At 42.2% G+C, this 22231-nt stretch overlaps 1 protein-coding gene across 1 annotated transcript in view; it reads right to left on the bottom strand.

The window, feature by feature from the left end:
* LOC133635846 (NAD(P) transhydrogenase, mitochondrial) overlaps nucleotides 1–22231 on the bottom strand; it is a 56406-nt gene that overhangs the window by 32256 nt on the left and 1919 nt on the right. Inside the window, exons 3-10 of the mRNA XM_062029224.1 lie at nucleotides 10849–11078; nucleotides 3311–3510; nucleotides 2925–3012; nucleotides 2750–2838; nucleotides 2492–2679; nucleotides 1099–1232; nucleotides 833–1024; nucleotides 268–418 (exon numbers count right to left, since the gene is read on the bottom strand). Of these exons, the coding sequence (XP_061885208.1) occupies nucleotides 268–418; nucleotides 833–1024; nucleotides 1099–1232; nucleotides 2492–2679; nucleotides 2750–2838; nucleotides 2925–3012; nucleotides 3311–3510; nucleotides 10849–11078 (1272 nt within the window). The remainder of the gene's footprint in view (nucleotides 1–267; nucleotides 419–832; nucleotides 1025–1098; nucleotides 1233–2491; nucleotides 2680–2749; nucleotides 2839–2924; nucleotides 3013–3310; nucleotides 3511–10848; nucleotides 11079–22231) is intronic.

Raw genomic sequence — 22231 nt, 5'->3', positions numbered from 1 at the left:
CATAATTAATGACACATTTAATTAATTACTTAAAAATGTATCTATTTATTACATTTTGTCCCATTTGGCCATTCATTAACTGCATGAACATTGTTATTTGGCAAAAGGTTGAATTTGTGAAAAATTTCTTTGGACCACTAATACTGTGGCCAATTGATGAGTGAACTTAAGGTTGGAGATTGATATTTAGTAAAGAAAACTAGTGATTTACTCAAATATATTCACAGTATCAAAATGACTGCTTAGAAATGCACGTCCTGTCCTAACCTGTAGTGTAAATGCCAGCAGAAGTCAAGGTGCGTTGGAAAGGAGAAATTGCAGCCCCTTTCTCAGCTTTCAATTGGGCAACCGATTTCTGTTTCACCGGGGGTGGTGGAACAGTCTTGGGGAGGGGAGCCGGGAACATATTCTGGCCATCCTGTGTGTGCACCAGAAAAATGTAATAGTGTGAGAATGGATGACAAAATTAGCACAGCAGTTTTTCGTGAGAGAGAAACATCAATATCAATTTGCATTGTGTACAGTGCTGTAGGTAGATACTGCCTGGAGGGTGAGGATACTTTAAATACTAACATAACAAACAAATGGCAATCAAGAAACACTTAGCAGTGGTTTTGAAAGACAACGTTGAGGTTGCATGCTTTGACTGCCATAAACAATGTGTCAAAGGCATTGTACTTGGAAAAAGTCAGTTATACAGCATACATAACATTCTTGCTGGTGAAATAATGGCAGTGGGATATTGGCAGAGTATGTTAGCATGAGAGCATCTCATGCCAGGAGCCGAGAACGAGCGCCAGCAGAAATGAAGACGATTACAAACTAAACCCACCTTCATCACGAGCGTCCCGCGGATGACGTGATCCATTGTTCCATAGTCAAAATCTTCTTTGGGCTCGTAGTGGAAGTATTCTTTGTCAGGGCTAATGGCTTTCAGCAGCTTCAGTACATTGTTGGAGTAGAGGGTGCTGGCTTGGGTGGCCATGCGGCTGGGCAGGTCCGTGTAGCCGATATGGGTGACGTTCTTATCCAGAAAGGCAATACCAATGCATTGTTAAATACTGATCAAATTAACTCGTCAAGGAGAGAACCTATCACCTTGTGAACGTAAAGCTCTCCAGGATGTGTGGTCTCAATGTTTCCCCCAGCCTCTGCAGCCAGATCCACTACCACAGAACCGTCCTTCATGGACTCCACAAATTCCTTCTTAATCAGAATGGGAGCCCTCTTTCCTAAACACAGGACATAAGAAACTTGGTCAAACAGGAAGTCAGGAAAGGCCTGAACAGATGTTGGTGTCAGTCCTGTCCAGGCTGGTGCCTGTTTTTATTCCCCCTGGCATAAACACATTTGTTTAATGACTACAGGGGGCCACATGATTATGGTGACCGGTCACTTGTCATGTCATGTCATGCTCTGCAGGTGTTTGCTTGTTCTACTTTGATGGACTGAATTGCCTCACAGATAAAATTAAAATTTGTTTGTGCTAAAATTCTATTCACCTTCATCATAGTTGTAGTTTGGTTTAACAGCATCACATTCTCGTCCATTCATAAAAGCCTGTTAGGGTAATGGCTAACATAGCATCGCTTCCAACGCCGTCATCATGACCAATTTAAGGTCATATTTCTAAAATGACCATACTATTTAAGTTTATATCATAGCCAAACCTTTTCCCCAAAGATACAATGTCTAAAAAACATTTTCATCGTTTTTGCCCAATATTGTCTTTTGTCAATTAATGCCAAAGCGGCACAACAGTTTTGAATTGGCTTCACTGTAGTAGGAGGTATCGAACACTTTTCTTCCCCCTTGGACATAACTTGTTTTTTTATCCATTATCCATTTTTATATAAACTTTGGACATTAGCTGGAATTTAAACACTTGACTATTGATCATATTGGATTGAACTGAATTGTAAATATAAATGTAGTCTTTTTGTTTATAGTTTATACGTGATTATTTTAAAGTAGATACAAATGTTTACAAAACTTGTAAAATATTAATAATACATTATTTATTCTAATTATAAACATACTTGAACTGTATTTGTGTTTGTTGTGTCTTTTATGCATACACTCAGGCTCCCATAGCCAAATCTACTTCTGGTCGTAAAGAGTAATACAGTAAACCCTGGTTAATTTTTCTATTTTCCTCAAAGTAGGAATTATTAATTAACATTTTAACGTTAACAAAGCCCTCTAGACATTATTAATACCCACATAGTTAGCTTTACAAGCCACAAACTTCGAAGTGGGATGTGGGAAAAAAAGGGATGACTGTATATTACAACACTCACTAGGCTGCAGTCAGCGCTATAGTTCCTAGCTTGTTGTATGAGTAATATTAAAGACCAAAATGGGGCCACAAACAAAATCTTGTTTAGGGCCACAAAAATACTAGGACGAACCCTGGCTGTAGAACACCTCTTACCCCGAGTCAGCTGGAATGAATCTAAAACAAAATACTGCCGAAATCCGAAAGACTAACCTGGAATTAGGGCAGTGCTGATGAGAATGTCGACGTCTTTGCACTGCTTGGCGAATAGCGCCATCTCCGCCTCAATAAACTCTTTGGACATTTCTTTGGCGTAGCCTCCGACTCCCTCGCCAGACTCTTCGATTTGCACTTCTAAAGGCTCCGCCCCGAAGGACTTGAATTGTTCCAGAGCTGCTGGTCTGAAAGTCATGAAACAGTCAGTTATTTATTTACAAGTACAAACGGTGAGCCAGGCTTAAAAGCTTCTACCGAGTGTCAAATCCTCGCACTATTGCTCCCATGGATTTGGCTGCTCCTGCTGCTGCTAAACCAGCCACACCTCCTCCAATGACAAGGACCTGAAGACAGCAAAAATCCATGTGGACCACATACTTTTAAAATGTTTCACAGTTGAAATGAGACAACAATTGAAAGTCTTGTTTACCTTAGCTGGTGGTACTTTTCCTGCAGCAGTGATCTGACCAGTAAAGAACCGACCAAAGTGGTTGGCAGCCAGAACCACAGCTTTGTACCTACAAACCAAAAGCTCAAATAATCAACAGAACTGATGAACAAACGCGTCTGAATTAAGGTCACAACATTAGGGACACCTACATAATCTAATGAAAGCTGTATAAATAAAATCCTTATTTTGCAATGACTACGAAGGTACAAGTGAAAACCATATCCTGTAAGCAGCAGTGGATTGTTGTTCACAATAATAGATTTAGAATAGTCTGGTCTTTTCAAATGCGCAAAACCCTTCCATTGATCTCATCAGAGTGTGTACCTAATGAAGTGCCAACAAAGTATCTTTTCTCTTCCGCTCACCCAGCGATGTTGGCCATGGAGCTGAGAGCGTCGTAGCCTTGAGCGATGGTGACTCTGGGCACTTGATCCATGGCTAACACTGTGCTTTTCCTCTCCGACAGCTTCTTCAGCAGCTCTGGATTCTGAGCCGGATAGACGAAGCTCACCAGAGTGGACATTGTCTTTAGGAGGTCGACCTCTGTCAAACTGGGGGCCCGGACCTAGAGGAATAGAGATCTCAGTACTTTAATGTGTACACATACAGAGAGGTGTCCAAACTTATTTATTTTTTGTCTGTATTTCTATTACTACAAACATGAAAACAAAGACAAAGAAAAGAAAAAAAAGAAAGAAAGGAACCTTCGACACGAAGGAACTTTTGTGGGGCATATTTGTGCCAAATAAAGCTGATCAGTGAAACTATCTTGCAATGTTTTTACTCAGCCGTAGTTAATAAACTATAATTTTTTATTATGTTTTTAGAACTTCGTTTTGATACACAAAGCTACAAGAAGTGGACATCCATCCATCCATCCATCTTCCTCCGCTTATCCGAGGTCGGGTCGCGGGGGCAGCAGCCTAAGCAGGGAAGCCCAGACTTTCCTCTCCCCAGCCACTCCGTCCAGCTCTTCCCGGGGGATCCCGAGGCGTTACCATGCCAGCCGGGAGACATAGTCTTCCCAACGTGTCCTGGGTCTTCCCCGTGGCCTCCTACCGGTCGGACGTACCCTAAACACCTCCCTAGGGAGGCGTTTGGGTGGCATCCTGACCAGATGCTCGAACCACCTCATCTGGCTCCTCTCGATGTGGAGGAGCAGCGGCTTTACTTTGAGCTCCCCCCGGTTGGCAGAGCTTCTCACCCTATCTCTAAGGGAGAGCCCTGCCACCCGGCGGAGGAAACTCATTTCGGCAGCTTGTACCCATGATCCTGTCCTTTCGGTCATAACCCAAAGCTCATGACCATAGGTGAGGATGGGAACATAGATCAACCGGTAAATTGAGAGCTTTGCCTTCTGGCTCAGCTCCTTCTTCACCACAACGGATCGATACAGCGTCCGCATTACTGAAGACGCCGCACCGATCCGCCTGTCGATCTCACAATCCACTCTTCCCTCACTCGTGAACAAGACTCCCGAGGTACTTGAACTCCTCCACTTGGGGCAGGGTCTCCTCCGCAACCCGGAGATGGCACTCCACCCTTTTCTGGGCGAGAACCATGGACTCTGACTTGGAGGTGCTGATTCTCATTCCAGTCGCTTCACACTCAGCTGCGAACCGATTCAGTGAGAGCTGAAGATCCTGGCCAGATGAAGCCATCAGGACCACATCATCTGCAAAAAGCAGAGACCTAATCCTGCAGCCACCAAACCGGATCCCCTGTCCATAAAAGTTATGAACAGAATCGGTGACAAAGGGCAGCCTTGGCGGAGTCCAACCCTCACTGGAAACGTTTCCGACTTACTGCTGGCAATGCGGACCAAGCTCTGACACTGATCATACAGGTAGCAGACCGCCACAATCAGACAGTCCGATACCCCATACTCTCTAAGCACTCCCCACAGGACTTCCCGAGGGACACGGTCGAATGCCTTCTCCAAGTCCACAAAGCACATGTAGACTGGTTGGGCAAACTCACATGCACCCTTAAGGACCCTGCCGAGAGTATAGAGCTGGTCCACAGTTCCACGACCAGGACGAAAACCACACTGTTCCTCCTGAATCCGAGGTTCGACTATCCGGCGTAGCCTCCTCTCCAGTACACCTGAATAGACCTTACCGGGAAGGCTGAGAAGTGTGATCCCACGATAGTTAGAACACACCCTCTGGTTCCCCTTCTTAAAAGAGAGGAACCACCACTCCGGTCTGCCAATCCAGAGGTACCGCCCCCGATGTCCACGCGATGCTGCAGAGTCTTGTCAACCAAGACAGCCCCACAGCATCCAGAGCCTTAAGGAACTCCGGGCGGATCTCATCTACCCCTGGGGCCTTGCCACCGAGGAGCTTTTTAACTACCTCAGCAACCTTAGCCCCAGAAATAGGAGAGCCCACCACAGACTCCCCAGGCACTGCTTCCTCATAGAAAGACGTGTTGGTGGGATTGAGGAGGTCTTCGAAGTTTTCCATTCACCGATCCACAACATACGCAGTCGAGGTCAGCAGAACACCATCCTCACCATACACGGTGTTGATAGTGCACTGCTTCCCCTTCCTGAGGCGGCGGATGGTGGTCCAGAATCGCTTCAAAGCCGTCCGGAAGTCGTTTTCCATGGCTTCCCCGAACTCCTCCCATGTCCGAGTTTTTGCCTCCGCGACCGCTGAAGCCGCACACCGCTTGGCCTGTTGGTACCTGTCCGCTGCCTCACGAGTCCTGTGAGCCAAAAGAACCCGATTGGACTCCTTCTTCAGCTTGACGGCCTCCCTCACCGCCGGTGTCCACCAACGGGTTCTAGGATTACCGCCATGACAGGCACCAACTACCTTGCGGCCACAGCTCCAATCAGCCGCCTCAACAATAGAGGCGCGGAACATGGTCCACTCGGACTCAATGTCCAGCACCTCCCTCGTGACATGTTCAAAGTTCTTCTGGAGGTGGGAATTGAAACTCTCTCTGACAGGAGACTCTGCCAGACGTTCCCAGCAAACTCTCACAATACGTTTGGGCCTGCCAGGTCTGTCCGGCATCCTCCCCCACCATCGCAGCCAACTCACCACCAGGTGGTGATCGGTAGAAAGCTCCACCCCTCTCTTCACCCGAGTGTCCAAAACATGAGGCCGCAAATCCGATGACACAACTACAAAGTCGATCATGGAACTGCGGCCTAGGGTGTCCTGGTGCCAAGTGCACATATGGACACCCTTATGTTTGAACATGGTGTCCATTATGGACAATCTGTGATGGGCACAAAAGTCCAATAACAAAACACCACTCAGGGTTCAGATCCGGGCGGCCATTCTTCCCAATCACGCCTCTCCAGGTTTCACGGTCGTTGCCAATATGAGCGTTGAAGTCCCCCAGTAGAACGAGATAATCACCCGAGGGAGCACTCTCAAGTACTTCCTCGAGTGTATCCAAAAAGGGTGGGTACTCTGAGCTGCCATTTGGCACGCAAGCGCAAACCACAGTCAGGACCCGTCCCCCCCCCACCCGAAGGCGGAGGGAAAGTACCCTCTCGTCCACTTGGTTGAACTCCAACGTGCAGGCTCTGAGCCGGGGGGGCAACAAGAATTGCCACCCCAGCCCGTCGCCTCTCACTGCTGGCAACGCCAGAGTGGAAGAGAGTCCAGCCCCTCTCGAGAGAAATGGTTCCGGAGCCCTTGCTGTGCGTCCGACTATATCTAGCCGGAACTTCTCCACCTCGCGCACTAGCTCAGGCTCCTTCCCCCCCAGCGAGGTGACGTTCCACGTCCCAAGAGCTAGCTTCTGTAGCCGAGGATCGGACCGCCAAGTGCCCTGCCTTCAGCTTCCGCCCAGCTCACATTGCACCCGACCTCTAGGGCCCCTGCTATGGGTGGTGAGCCCATTGGAGGGGGTACCCACGTTGCCTCTTTGGGCTGTGCCCGGCCGGGCCCCATGAAGACAGTCCCGGCCACCAGGCGCTCGCCATCGTGCCCCACCTCCGGGCCTGGCTCCATAGGGGGGCCCCGGTGACCCGCGTCCGGGCGAGGGAAATCTGGGTCCTTCGTTTTTATTCTTCATGGAGGGCTTCGAGCTGCTCTTTGTCTGATCCCTCACCTAGGACCGGTTTGTCTAGGGAGACCCTACCAGGGGGCATAAAGTCCCCGGACAACATAGCTCCTAGGATCATTGGGACACGCAAACTCCTCTACCACGGTAAGGTGGCAGCTCAGAGACAGACAGATTCTTTTAAACGTTTTTTTTTTTTTTTTACTTTGTTGGACAAATGTGAAATACAGGCGGCAGTACACTAGTGACTCAGCCGTAAATGACATCAAACATTAACTATTTACTTTATTACATGTTGTAAAAGTAGTCAGTGACACTCCATTTTAAGGCTGCAGCTAACGACTATTTTTCTATCGATTAATCTATAGATTATTTTTTCGATTAATCGGTTAATCTATAGATTTTTTTCGATTATCTATAGATTATTTTTCCTTTTACCGATTATTTTTTATTCAAAATGAAGATGAAAAAATAAATGTAGGCCCGTTTTTTCAAAAGGCATGGCTTTTATTTACAAAAAAAAGAAGTATGGCCACTCAGTCAACATTGACAACAACATGACTAAATATTCTGTAACAATGTAAACATTTAAAACTTTTAACATTTAACAAAATTAAAAGTAGCTTATTTGCTTTTTAATGTGCAAATATAAAAGTCAACATCCAGTGCAAAACTTAATATTCTGCAATAGTATAAGCATTTCAAAAGTAAAAGTATTGCTTATTTTGCTTTAAAATGTGCAAAAATAAAGATAAACATCCAATACAAAAAAGTACAAAACGAAATATTCTGTAACAATAGTGTAAACATTTCAACAAAAGTGAAAGTATTGCTTATTTGCTAAAATGTGAAAAAATAAAGATAAACATCCAATACAAAAAAGTGTCAATCTAAATATTCTGGAGCACTGTTAACATTAACTATTGCTTTTAAAATGTGCAAAATAAACATCCAGTCCAACACAGTACACAATAACCAATTCTACTCATTCCAGTGAGTGACTAACAGTTGTAATGAAGAAAGGTTAGCATGTCTACATGCTCTGCTTCTTTTCTTGTTTACAATATTCCCAGCAGCTGAAAATAGGTGCTCAGAAGGGGTCGATGTGGCTGGAACTGAGAGGTAATTAGCCTTCACCTCAAACCAGGACTGCGAGTGAGCTGAGCTGCAGTTTAAGTTTCTAGAAGGTCAACGGGCTCATAGTGATGTTACTAGTAGTTGACTGGGAGGTGTTTATTATCATTTGGGGAGAGTCCGCTGCCTGATGCTCACCTGCTAAACATCTATCTGTAGGGATGTGCGTATCGATCCTGTGGTATCGATATATCGATACTCACACGCTACTCATTTGGCATCACTTTTCTGAAAAAAGTATCGATATAAACCAAAAAACGGCGTGTGGGGGGTGCAAGCATCACTTTCAGATTTTTTTGATGACTTACTTAACTTACTATGTGCTGGGACACCCCTGTACCTGGCAGAGTATAGAGCTGGCCCAGTCACGTGACAGGAGACAGCGAATGAGCGTCACACACAGCCAGCCGACAGCGATGCAGCCAGGCATATCCAGTGTTGTCCAATTGTTGACTTAAAACAGGCATTGTTTTTTTTTTTTTTAGTAATGTTTACTGAATATTTTTGTTTAAATGATTATCCTAAATTCAAATAATTTCCACACAGGGGAATTTACTGTCAGTTAAAAATTGCTTGAGTATTTAGAACAAGATAAGAAAGAGATACAATTTGGAGATTGTTCATCTTTGCATTACAGTTTTATTTTTTTCCAAGAAAATCTTGAATATATGATTGAATGTGATTTTGGTTTTAATCTGTAACATGATTTCTTACATTTCGAAAACATTAGCCTATTTAATATTTCATTAATTGCTAATTATATCACAAACTTTAAAAAAATAACTGCAGCTTCTTGCAATTCGGATTTGACTGTTAATTGGAAAGCCCTAATATTTAATTATTATTATATATAATACATAGTTATTATTATATATAATATTTAATTTATTTTTCATATTTATGTTATTTATTTTAATTTTACTTTTATTATATATTGACCATAATAAATGTGGTATAAATGGTCTGTATTTGTCTTGTGATTTGTCTTAAATAATAACAATAGTAATAATATTTTTGACTGACAAAAAATTGCCAATAAGAAATTATTGGTATCGGTATCGATGAAAATGCAAGAAAAAGTATCGGTATCGTATCGAATCCTAAAAGTGTGGTATCGCCCATCCCTACATATCTGCTCCACGCTGAAGCGCTGACTACATGCGCTCTGAATACACACTGCTGATTGGCTGATAATGCTTCGTGTGTACCAATCAGATGGTTGTGTGGGTGGGACAATGCTGCGTGCTGAGACAGAGGCAGAGGAGCGAAGCAGCTTGTTAAGACTTTAGCAGCTAAAGTTAGCTTTAGCTTAGAAACTCGTTCGGTACACCCCCGTGCCGAACCGAAAGCCCCGTACCGAAACGGTTCAATACAAAACACGTACCGTTACACCCCTAGCAGATACAAATGACACATTCATGTTTTTGTGTAATGATGACAACGTATGCTCGCGGGGACGATTGACTAGTTGATGGTTTTCTTTTCAAATGTTCGTTCATAGCCGTTGTGCTGCTATGATAGGCCATTTCCGCTCGACACAGTGTGCATACAACAACATTATTAGGCCGTTTATTGAAATACTACCACACTTTTGACCACTTTTGGCATGCTTTTCCCCCCTCGCTCGCACCGCTCGCATCGTCTGCTTTGATCGTCTGCTTTGATCGTCTGCTTTGCGGTCCGCCATGACGGTAGTGTGACGTAAATATGCGACGCGTCGACGCACAAAAACGGTGTCGACGTATTTACGTAACCGATGACGTCGACTATGTCGACGCGTCGTTTCAGCCTTACTCCATTTGTGTAGTTATAAGTCTCAACCCGAGTGAACAGAATGCTAATGCTAACAAGCTAACGCTAAACTGACGAGTTTGTGTTGTCTGCGTGGGATAAACACTGACATTTATTATTTATATATTGTTATTTACAGCTGAAATGGACCAAAAGGAACCGCCTGACCCTCATTATTTCATAATTTACCGAGAGGACGACTTTCTGACAGTTGGACATTGCGGACAAAAGCCAGACTTTTTATGAACAATTCGGTACACTTTATTTTTTAAAGCATATTATTTCGTATATTGTTGCTTTATATTTAATTTACTTACTTTTAAGTAAAATTACTGATCTAATATTGTCTGTTTATTTACATGGTATGAGTGTAGATGTATATTAAACCACTCCTCCATACGACATCAGCCTGATTTGTATTAATTACCTTGAACTGTGAAATGCGGTGGAAACACAAGCCACACACTTCTACAAACCTATAGTTCCAGGAACTAAAAGTTCATGAACTTTTGGTGAAAAGGGGCCTTTTGTTTACTTCCCGAGACAACCTTTTATACCACAAAGTTCATTGAGCAGGTTCTGTTTGTGACCGTGTGTGTTGACTTTCTGTGTTGGTTGCAGTATATTTGCTCTGTGAGTGGGAAAGGTTGTTTGGATTGGGTCATATAAAATAATGCTATGCTTTCACCATTTCAAACTTAATTTCATGGGCATTGACCTGATATACCAACATTTTCCACAGGAAGGTGGTAAAAATGCAGCAATTAAACTGTGAAATATTTTAAACTAAACTGGACACACCCCGCGGGCTGCATTCTTTTTTTAAACTCGTGATGTCTCGTGCGGCCCGCCGGCGTCTTCAGTCTAGCCCGCGGCCCGTAGTATGGACACCACTGATATAGAGCTATATTTTGTTAGAATGAAAACTACATGGTGCAGGTCTACGAACCTTGAGGACCAAGTCTGATCCAAGGGCTCCTTTGACATCAGTGATGCTGGCGCCTGCTTCTTTGTACTGCTGGTCAGAGAACTTTGATTCCTCGCCAGCTCCACTCTCAACTTGTACTCTGAAGCCTTGTTTGACCAGCGCTTGGACGCCAGCAGGCGATAACGCTACACGGCGCTCATTCTGAAACGTCTCCTTGGGTACGCCAACCACTAATTCCTTGTAGAGCACACCTTGAACACAGATTTAGAGCATTATTAAAGCTTTCTGCGAGACCACCACAACGTATACCACACGGCATCCTTTAGAGGTGCTGTTGGCAACTTCCTCACAGTAACATTTTTCAAAGCAAATATTACAAACAAAAACACCACTGGCTTTAATGGTTTAACAGAAAACATTTGTTTGACAAATGACTATATTTTTCACAATTAGGAAGTTTATGTACCGGTAATAAAAATTTGTATCGGCCCAAACAAAATGATTGGTGTCTAGAGCTGACACTCACCCTGTTTCGTCAACACGTACACCGCAGGGACCGAGTGCAGACATACAAAAGCAGTAACGAACAATTTGCATTCATGTTGATATCATGATAGAATACACATTCAGTGACCGCAAACGCTAGCTATCCAAATTGCTATTATTAGGTAAAAACACCCAAAGCTAATGCGCATGCTTGTGTTACGTATGTACATAATTACGTCATTACACACGAGAAGCCGTAAGACGGCGGGATATACTGTGTAAAATACATTTGAAAGTTGGCGCCCTTTAGTGTGTAAATTAAGCAATTAGCCCCTTTAATAGTTTACCATGCTGTGTATGTAAATGTTCCATGTTTACCAAAACAAGAACTTCCCTAGTACTCTTATGTAAAATACAAACCCAAAAACTGTGTTCATTATGCAAAAAATATCAACCACAGGTTATGAATCCAATGGATGCCACAGATAGCATATAGTGCAGAGTGGGTTACGTTAAGTCCAAGGAGAAAAACACTTTTTTGGAATTTTGCCTATCATTTACAATCCTTATGTAAGACAAGAACACAAGTGATTCTTTTTTTAATGCATTCTAAATATTAAATAAATGCGATCAAAGGTCTGCTTACAATGGAGCCAATAGGAGTCGCATTAGTCTGCCTATAAACCTCCTAAAAAACATCCAAACACCTACATTAAGGTTTCATAAATGCTGTAAGTATATACAGTATGTAATGCAGTAACTGGCACATATATAATAACATTTAATATTTACGTATTTTACTAATTTTAAGCCGGTCGTCAACTTGGTCCTTTTGAGGAGCATCATTTGGAAGGTGGATGGAATGAAACAAACATCTCTCGACAATCTTAAAGGAGCCATATGTAATAACTTCATGTCAAGTCATCATTAAATGGCCCTGATATGTCAAAAGCCATTAATAAATCATGTTCTTTTTGAATACCTCTATAACTGATAACAGTAGTTCAGCCGGGATATGCTCATTTCAAAATTAGAATTACAGCCCAGAAATCTTGTTATTGTTTTCATTTCGATGTCCCGCTCTCCACTGTTTGACCAAGTAGAAAGTCCATGAGTGTGTCACATCCTGGTTGCCAGTTACGCACCGCCACCTTCGTCTGGCTACTGCCACTGTTAAAGTTACTAAACATGTCGGACCTTAGTAAATCTAAAACGCGTCGTTACGATTCTCAACTTATTCATCACAAAGCCAGGAACAAAACGAGGATTTGTTGATGCCTTTGAAAGATGGAGATGATTGAAGGCGGAGAATATTTTTTCATCTGACGCCAAACTTGCTAATTTCCTTCTTGATAGGCAATTCAGGCATTTACGTTTTCCTATTACTTGTAATAAATGGAAATGGACATTTCGTATGTAAACTATATTGTCCAATACAGTCTATGATCTTGTCTAACAAAGCTAGTATATTCGTGCAACGAATGCTTAGTGTGATGGTGCTTAGCTCTTAGTGTAATGCTTAGCATGCTAGCCCGGTCAATGACACATCGACATATAGGCTAACGGGGGAAATATATGCCTGTTAGCCTGTATGTCGATGTGTATTCAAACTGACAGGGCAAATATATAATTTCGACAAATAAAACCTATGTGGATATGGGTAGTGTCAGTGCCTATTTCGTTCTCAATATGCTGATATTCTGAGGAAATGGGTTCCAACATTAGCACTGCTGTCATCATGGCAAAGTGAAAATGGAGACAGCAACTCACATGATAAAATAATTCCTCATTCGTGTAGCCTATAGGCATACATTGGTAAAATGTCTCCTCTTTAGTTTTGAGCGTACATTAGGCTGCTAAGTATGCTCTACTTATTTTCACCAGGATGACCATTGCTAGCGTTGGTTGTAGTTTGTTTTAGTCTTTGTTTTCTGATAGTACTGACAATAACCATATGATTGCCATTTGTTGTGATATTGTACGCAGGCATGACGTACTTTTTCCTGAAAATAGCCTAATTTCTGTGTAAAATGTTTTGGTTAGAGACTTGTTATTGACAAAACGCTTGTCTATTCAGCTATTATGGTCCCAGCACCTCAACCCCTAGTAAGAGGCTGTGGAAGTTTGAAGTTCCTTGGAGCCGCCCAGTCGATTGAGCTGGATTCGGCTGAGTATCTGGCAACCTCAGTCAGGGAGAGGGGAGCGGACTACAGAATTATGACTGTGATTGCAGTACCATTTTTGGCCACGTTATTACATATGGCTCCTTTAAATCCATTGTCAGAAGAGAGATAGCGGCTTTTATGGAACCATTCGAAAGCATTCTGTCGTCCCATAGCTAGGCCATTGCTAGCCTGGAGCTCGCTGCTAATGCTTGCGCTAACAAGCTAACAGACCTCCGTGCTAACGTCAACAAACTGCCACCGTGTCTCCTCTCTAAAAAAAATGTATGGAATAATAACTGAGTGGTGGGCCTCCCTGAGAGCTCTGAGGGCCCCCGTCTGACTGAGTTTACTGCTCAGTTCTTGCAGGATGTGCTGAAGCTCGACAACAAGCCCATGTTGGGTTGTGCTCACCGGACCCTGCCCGCTAGGCCTAAAATGGCGAACCTTCATCAGCCGCTCTTTGTATGAGTCAATATTTTTCAAGTCCAGAACCAGATTCTACGACGGGCAGGTGAGGCTTCTCCGTTATCCTATACGGGCAAGAGGATTTCAATTTTTCCCGACTTCACTCCGGCCATAGTTTGGAAATGAGCCGCCTTTTTTTCGGTGAAGAAAAAGCTACATTCATGTCCCAATGTGAAGTTTGGACTTCCTGGCGACGTTGCAGATCCAACGCCCAGACTCACAGATTCAAGGACCCAGTAAAATTTTTTGGCAAAAAATATCAAAATGGGAGTTGTACCGGACTCCGTCTAAGAGGCACACTAACATGCTTGCTGATTGCTGCTATCAAGACCTTAAAGACTGCAAATCCCAAGAGCATAATATACCTTATCTGGATACTTGTTGGACTTGTTGTTCCTCACTCAGATAGTGTTCTTACTGGGTTTGCGCTGGACTTGTTTTTGTTAACATGACTACTATTTGACTTTGTGAAAGTCTTGCCTTGCTTATTGATTTTGTTGTGCTTAACTCAGACAGTGTTGTTTCTATGGTTACTCTTTGTTCGTTTTGTCAAAATGACAACGATTCAAGTGAGTACTGTATATAACAGCTCTTTGTTGATAGTAAGCTGTAACTATATGGCATTTTTTCTTTCTTTTTTTAGTTTGAACATTTACAGTGCACTTCACTTGTTACAACATGTCACATTTCCAACGCCCACGGTGCAGTTTGTTTTTTCACCGCTGCTTAGTGTAATGGAGGCGTAATGGAGAGAGGCTACGGGCACCCTGTTCGGAGGGATACTTCGGCATGTGGTTTGGGGTTGGGGTGGGAGTTGTTTGTGTGTTTTCCTTTTGTTTACATCAGTCAAATTTACCTTTTTATTTTCTTATGTTATTATTCTTTTATTTTATTTTGCACAGGGTTTACTGCTGGTGCCTCACAATAAGAAGGTATTGGGTTCACTTCCAAGCTTGGAGTCTTTCTGTGTGGCGTTTGCATGTTCTCCCCGTGACTACATAGGATCCCTTCAGGTACTCCGGCTTCCTCCCACCTCCAAAGACGTGCACCTGGGGATAGGCTGATTGGCAACACTAAATTGACCCTAGTGTGTGAATATGAGTGTGAATGTTGTCTGTCAATCTGTGTTGTCTCTGCGACGAGGTGGCGACTTGTTCAGGGTGTACCCCGCCTTATGCGTTAGAAAATAGATGGATGGATGCTATTATTTTCGAGTTCTACCACAGATTTGCAATCTTGTGTTCTGTGTATTTGATGCTGGCATTTCGCTGTGACATTACCTAACCTAACAACGACATACTGTTGATGTGGCATTAGGTTCACTAGTTTTAACTGTAAGGAATATAATAACCCTATAAAGCCAGGTAAGGTGCAACACCATCTTCGCCATATGGGTGCTAATGTCATCTTTCTGCAGGAAACTTATCTTAAACCTGCTGACCACTTGAAGTTGAGACAGGGTAGGACAGATCTTTCATTCTTCATTTTTGGGTAAATCGAAGGGTGCTACTATTCTGCTGCATAAATATGTTCTTTTTGTACTATCAAACAATATTTCTGACCCCAATGTTGTCATCATTCGTCAAATTTCAAACATTGCAGTAGCCCTCGTAAATGTTTATGCGACAATTATGATGATAACTTTTTCAAACGCCTTTCTCTGAAGCTCCCTGATTTCTCAATATACTATTTAATATTAGGAGGAGACTTTAACTGTTGGCTTGATCCCCAGCTTGATCACTCGTCACCCAAAACTTGTCGACCACCAAGATCGGCTAAGGTAATCCAGTCTTTTCTGTCTCAGATGTCTGGCGCTTTATAAATCCTATTAAAAAGCAATATTCATTATTTTCTCACATCCATCAGACCTTCACCCATGCTGATTACTTTTTAATTGATAAAGTACTTTCATCTATACCGACATGCAATTATGATTCAATTGTTATCTCAGATCAGGCTCCAATTTTAATGGATATACGCTTTAAAAACCTAACAATGCCGTGGTGTCTTAATACACGATTACTCTTATATGAGGACTTTATGCATTTTGTTTCGCGTCAAATAAATTTCTTTATACTCTTGAACAAGACCCCCGGAGTGTCGGCCTCTGTGTTTTGGAAGATGCTGAAGGCGTACATTAAGGGGGTGATAATTTTTTATACGAATGAGAAAAGACTCTGGAAGAATAAATTGACTAAGCTGACTCAACGAATATCCTCGCTAGACAACTCTTACGCTGTCTCTCAAAACCCAGATGTTTACGAGGAAAGGCTCTTTCTAAGGGCAGAACTGATTGTTCTTACATCAGATCGCGCCACAGAACAAATATTCTGCTTAAGACCCCAGTTCTTTGAACATGATGATGAATCATAAGGCCAGCAAATTATGTGTGCATCAATTATGCCAGATATCGGCACCCCATCATATTACGCTGATTCAAACTGATTCAAACTGATTCAGGCGTAACCACTGACCTTGAGATAAATAACATATTTAAGGATTTTTTTACATCCCTATACTCGTCTGCTCAATGTTTTACCCCTGAGCTGGATTATTTTTTTATTAATATGGACATCCCCTCAGTTCATCTGTCCACTGTGATGGAATTGGAGGGACCAGTCACTGTTGCAGAACTGAATGTTTCAGCATTATCATTACAAAACGGTAAATCTTCAGGACCAAGTTTGCTCCTTTATTATTGGATATGTACAATGAATCATTTAAATATGGCCACCTCCCACAATTGTTTAACCAAGGGTCAATTTCTCTCCTTATGAAAAAAGACAAAGATCCATCTTTTTGCACTTCATATCGTCCTATTAGCCTGTTGAATGTGGATTTTAAATTATTGTTTTAACTGCTAGCTTTACATCTTGACACTATTCTTCCTTCTATTATTAATACAGATCAAACTTGGTTCATTTGAAATAGGCACTCTTTTTCTGATCTTTGACGTATTCTCAATATATTGTACAATGTGCCTGCTTCCAACACCCAAGAGGCAGTGATATTACTGGATGCGGAAAAGGCTTTTGACAGGGAGGAGTGGAATTATCTATTTTATGTCCTTGGGTGATTTGGCTTTGGTAATAGTTTTATTTCTGGATTAAGCTTCTCTATTCATGCCCAGTGGTCTCGGTCAGCACATATATTATTCAATCCCAATACTTTCGCCTCTATTGTTCACGTGGCAGGGCTGTCCTATATGCCAATTGTTTTTTGCTCTTGCCATTGAGCCTCAATAGTGTCAATTTTCAAATGTCAATAGCGCTTCGCGCCAATCCGCTTACTTACAGGTGTATGTAGCCACATCTCTACGCAGATGACTTTTTCTTATATGTCGCCAACCTCTTTGTATCAGTCTCGGCTGCCCTAAGTACTCTTCAAGCATTTGGTCATGTGTCTGGTTACAAATTAAACTTGGGTGAAAGTGAAATATTTCCTATAAACTCTGCTGCTAAGAAATATCCTATGCACAATTGTTCCTTTAAAATTGCCTCGCAAAGTTTCAAATACTTGGGTGTCCAGGTTACGTGAACGCTTGCAGAGTTTTATAAAGCTAACATTGCTCCAATGTTGTCCAAAATCCAGGGAGACTTTGAACTCTGGTCTTTACCTAATTTATCTACAGTGGCCCGTGTCAACTCTGTTAAGATGAATGTACGATTTTCCTTTCTGTTCCAATGCATACCACCTGTTTTCCCACTGCCCTTCTTCCTAAATTAGATAGCTAAATTCTAGCTAAATTCTAGTTTTCATTTGGAATAAGAATAATTACAGGTTACGTAAATAGAATTTGCAAAGATCTGGCTCACCCTGCCATTCACTCAAATACTTTTTCTTTCCCAAAAAATATAATCGTAAAAGCCTCATTAAGGATCTGGTTTCAGTTTAAGCGCTATTTTGGTTTACCGACTACTTCAATCAATCAATCAATCAATGTTTATTTATATAGCCCTAAATCACAAGTGTCTCAAAGGGCTGTACAAGCCACAACGACATCCTCGGTACAGAGCCCACATACGGGCAAGGAAAAACTCACCCCAGTGGGACGTCGGTGAATGACTATGAGAAACCTTGGAGAGGACCGCATATGTGGGTAACCCCCCCCCCCCTCTAGGGGAGACCGAAAGCAATGGATGTCGAGTGGATCTGACATAACATTGTGAAAGTCTAGTCCACAGTGGATCCAACACATCAGCGGGAGTCCAGTCCACAGCGGGGCCAACAGGAAACCATCCCGAGCGGAGACGGGTCAGCAGCGCAGAGATGTCCCCAACCGATGCACAGGCTAGTGGTCCACCCGGGGTCCCGACTCTGGACAGCCAGCACTTCATCCATGGCCACCGGACCTATGCAACTCCCCCTCGCAAGGGACAGGGGAGAAGAGGAGAGAAGAAAAGAAACGGCAGATCAACTGGTCTAAAAAAGGGGGGTCTATTTAAAGGCTAGAGTATACAAATGAGTTTTAAGATGGGACTTAAATGCTTCTACTGAGGTAGCATCTCTAACTGTTACCGGGAGGGCATTCCAGAGTACTGGAGCCCGAATAGAAAACGCTCTATAGCCCGCAGACTTTTTTTTGGCTCTGGGAATCACTAATAAGCCGGAGTTCTTTGAACGCAGATTTCTTGTCGGGACATATGGTACAATACAATTGGCGAGATAGGCTGGAGCTAAACCGTGTAGTATTTTATACGTAAGTAGTAAAACCTTAAAGTCGCATCTTAAGTGCACAGGAAGCCAGTGCAGGTGAGCCAGTATAGGCGTAATATGATCAAACTTTCTTGTTTTTGTCAAAAGCCTTGCAGCCGCATTTTGTACCAACTGTAATCTTTTAATGCTAGACATAGGGAGACCCGAAAATAATACGTTACAGTAATCGAGACGAGACTTAACGAACGCATGAATAATGATCTCAGCGTCGCTAGTGGACAAGATGGAACGAATTTTAGCGATATTACGGAGATGAAAGAAGGCCGTTTTAGTAACACTCTTAATGTGTGACTCAAACGAGAGAGTTGGGTCGAAGATAATACCCAGATTCTTTACTGAGTCGCCTTGTGTAATTGGTTGTCAAATGTTAAGGTGGTATTATTAAATAGATGTTGGTGTCTAGCAGGACCGATAATCAGCATTTCCGTTTTCTTAGCGTTGAGTTGCAAAAAGTTAGCGGACATCCATTGTTTAATTTCATTAAGACACGCCTCCAGCTGACTACAATCCGGCGTGTTGGTCAGCTTTAGGGGCATGTAGAGTTGAGTGTCATCAGCATAACAGTGAAAGCTAACACCGTACTTGCGTATGATGTCACCCAGCGGCAGCATGTAAATACTAAAGAGTGCAGGGCCAAGAACCGAACCCTGGGGAACTCCGCACGTTACCTTGACATAGTCCGAGGTCACATTGTTATGGGAGACGCACTGCATCCTGTCAGTAAGATAAGAGTTAAACCAAGACAAGGCTAAGTCTGACATACCAATACGTGTTTTGATACGCTCTAATAAAATATTATGATCGACGGTATCGAAAGCGGCGCTAAGATCAAGAAGCAGCAACATAGATGACGCATCAGAATCCATCGTTAGCAATAGATCATTAGTCATTTTTGCGAGGGCTGTCTCCGTAGAGTGATTTGCCCTGAAACCGGATTGAAAAGGTTCACAGAGATTGTTAGTCACTAAGTGTTCATTTAGCTGCTGTGCAACAATTTTTTCGAGAATTTTGGAAATAAACGGAAGGTGGGAGACCGGTCGGTAGTTTACCATGAGGTCAGGATCGAGGTTAGGTCTTTTGAGCAGAGGATGAATAACCGCTTTTTTGAATGCTAGGGGAACAGTGCCGGAGGAAAGTGATAAGTTTATAATATTTAACACTGATGGACCTAATAATACAAACAGTTCCTTGATAAGTTTCCCAGGAAGTGGGTCAAGTAAACATGTTGTTTGTTTTATCCCACTTACACGCTGTAATAATTCCTCTAATGTTATTTCATCAAAAATAGAGAGACTATTTTGGAGGGCAGTGTCCGTCGTATATACAGTCGTATTTGTGTTAATAGAACCCAGTTGTAGCTGGGATGCGTTGTCTTTAATCTCCTTTCTAATGAGTTCAATTTTCTTATTAAAGAAATTCATAAAATCATCTGCCGAGTGGGTGGAGCTACTGGGAGGAGTCCCTTGTTGGGTTAGCGATGCTACTGTACTAAACAGAAATTTAGGATCGTTTTTGTTGAGGCGGATGAGATTTGAGTAGTATTTAGCTTTAGCTAAGGTAAGCATGCGTTTATAAGTTATTAAACTATCACTCCATGCTTGATGGAAAACCTCAAGTTTAGTCGCGCGCCATTTGCGTTCCAGTTTTCTACATGATAATTTATGAGCTCTAATTTCTTCTGTAAACCATGGGGTGCGCCTTTTAGGGGCCCTTTTTTGCTTTAGCGGTGCTATACTATCAATAATTTCGCGCAAGGCATCGTCAAAGTTGTTAGTGAGGTTATCAATAGAGCCGACATAATTTGGGAATGGTGCCATTACCGAAGGGCGTCTTTAATTTTCCCCGCAAGACGTCATGAGTTCAATAAGGAAACTGACCCGCTGGGTAATTTTCAGATTTAGTTCAAATATTTAGTGAACTCATTGCTGCAACTTTGCCACCATGAATTGGACAACATGAGTAATTCAAGTCAATGAGCAGGAATTGTGCTCTGAGGAGTGCAGGGCACAGGGCCCAATCCAAACAACCTTCCCTTGTCATGGCACAGGAAAAATCCACACACCTGGTCACTGAACTTGGTAGGTAGGTAGGTAGGTAGATAGATAGATACTTTAGATTCAGTCGGCTTTCGGCCCTCGACCAATTTTTTTTAGCCCAATGTGGCTCCGAAGTCAAAAAGTTTGGACACCCCTGCTCTAAGTGGACTATTTGGGGTAGCACCTCAGCCATCTACCCTCAACAAATCCCCCCCAATATCTTGTAACATTCACCACTTTGTTGACTAAAACACTCATTGTGTTCATTTAGAAGGCAACAGCACCTCCTTGCCACACCTTCTGGAATAAAGATGCTCTTTATTTTCTCAAACTGGAAAAGATTAGGCCGACAAAGTTTCAAGTTCTGAGATATGTAGGAGAAATTGATCTCCAAATTAACCCTGTTTGAATCACAATTAAAATGTCGGTCGTGGATGAGCCTTTTGTGTGCTTTTGGGTTGCTATATCTCTCTAAGACCATTCAGGACTGCAGCTGTATGTGGTTTTATGTTGACATCTGTCTGTGGTTTCTTACTTTATTCATTATTACCATTATTATTATTATTGTTTTCACTTGTTGGGGGAATAACAGCATTTGATGTATGTTAGACAACTAATGTCAATTATATGTCTGAAAATCAATGAACAAGAATGCATTAAGAAAATACAGCTGTCGTCTCGTCATGTCTTTCATAATGATTGTTAACAATAGGCAAAATTCCAAAAAAAAGTGCTATTTCCCTTTAAGCCCAGCCTATTTGCAGCCTGCAGCTTTCATTTTGTATTGGCCAACACCACAGTCTACATATACTGACAAGAAAACTTTAAGAAAAGAAGTAAAATGGCATAAAAAAAAACGAGAAAAACAACACTAAATAGAAAAGCACTTGGAGACTGCAGACCTATGCCAGGCCTTACCTACTAATAGGAAATAAAACACCTGAATCAAGACAGGGATCCAGATCACCCCAAAAATCAAATCACTTGTTTCTGATCCTATTTCAGACATTTCCAGAGAATGTACCCATAAGTTTTTGAGCTCTGTTTCTGAAATAAACAGAGTGAACTCATCCACTCTGTTTATATCTGTGGGGAGACACAGGCACATTCGCCTACACATATTTTTGACAGTTAAACTGTTATGTTGAGTAATTAAGTACTGCCATTTCCTATGTGTTGTTAATCTCATTACAGGTTCAGTGTTACCTTTTGATTGCTCAAAGAGCTTTGTACTCAAGCAGAGTTGAAGTACCTCCAACCAATTTTACCACAAGATAGAATGTGGATGTGGCCTGTTTACAAAATTCTAAATATCAAAATGGCCCGCAAAAACATTTTGATACTCCTGCTGTAAGTTATACATACTGTATAGGGCTGCAAAAATGTATCAATTAAATTGATTACAAAAGAGCTTAAATTTATTTTCTGTTGTTTCGATTAATCGTTTAATGAGTGTAATTAATAAAATTGGGAAAATGCGAATCAAGTGGAGTGTCTGGAACTTTAAATATGCACATGAGAGCGGCGGTGTGTGTG

This window comes from Entelurus aequoreus, linkage group LG02, assembly GCF_033978785.1.
Source record: "Entelurus aequoreus isolate RoL-2023_Sb linkage group LG02, RoL_Eaeq_v1.1, whole genome shotgun sequence".
In the NCBI taxonomy this organism is placed as follows: Eukaryota; Metazoa; Chordata; class Actinopteri; order Syngnathiformes; family Syngnathidae; genus Entelurus; species Entelurus aequoreus.
The sequence above is the reverse complement of the archived record's forward strand: the minus strand, read 5'-3'. Positions and strand labels throughout refer to the sequence as shown.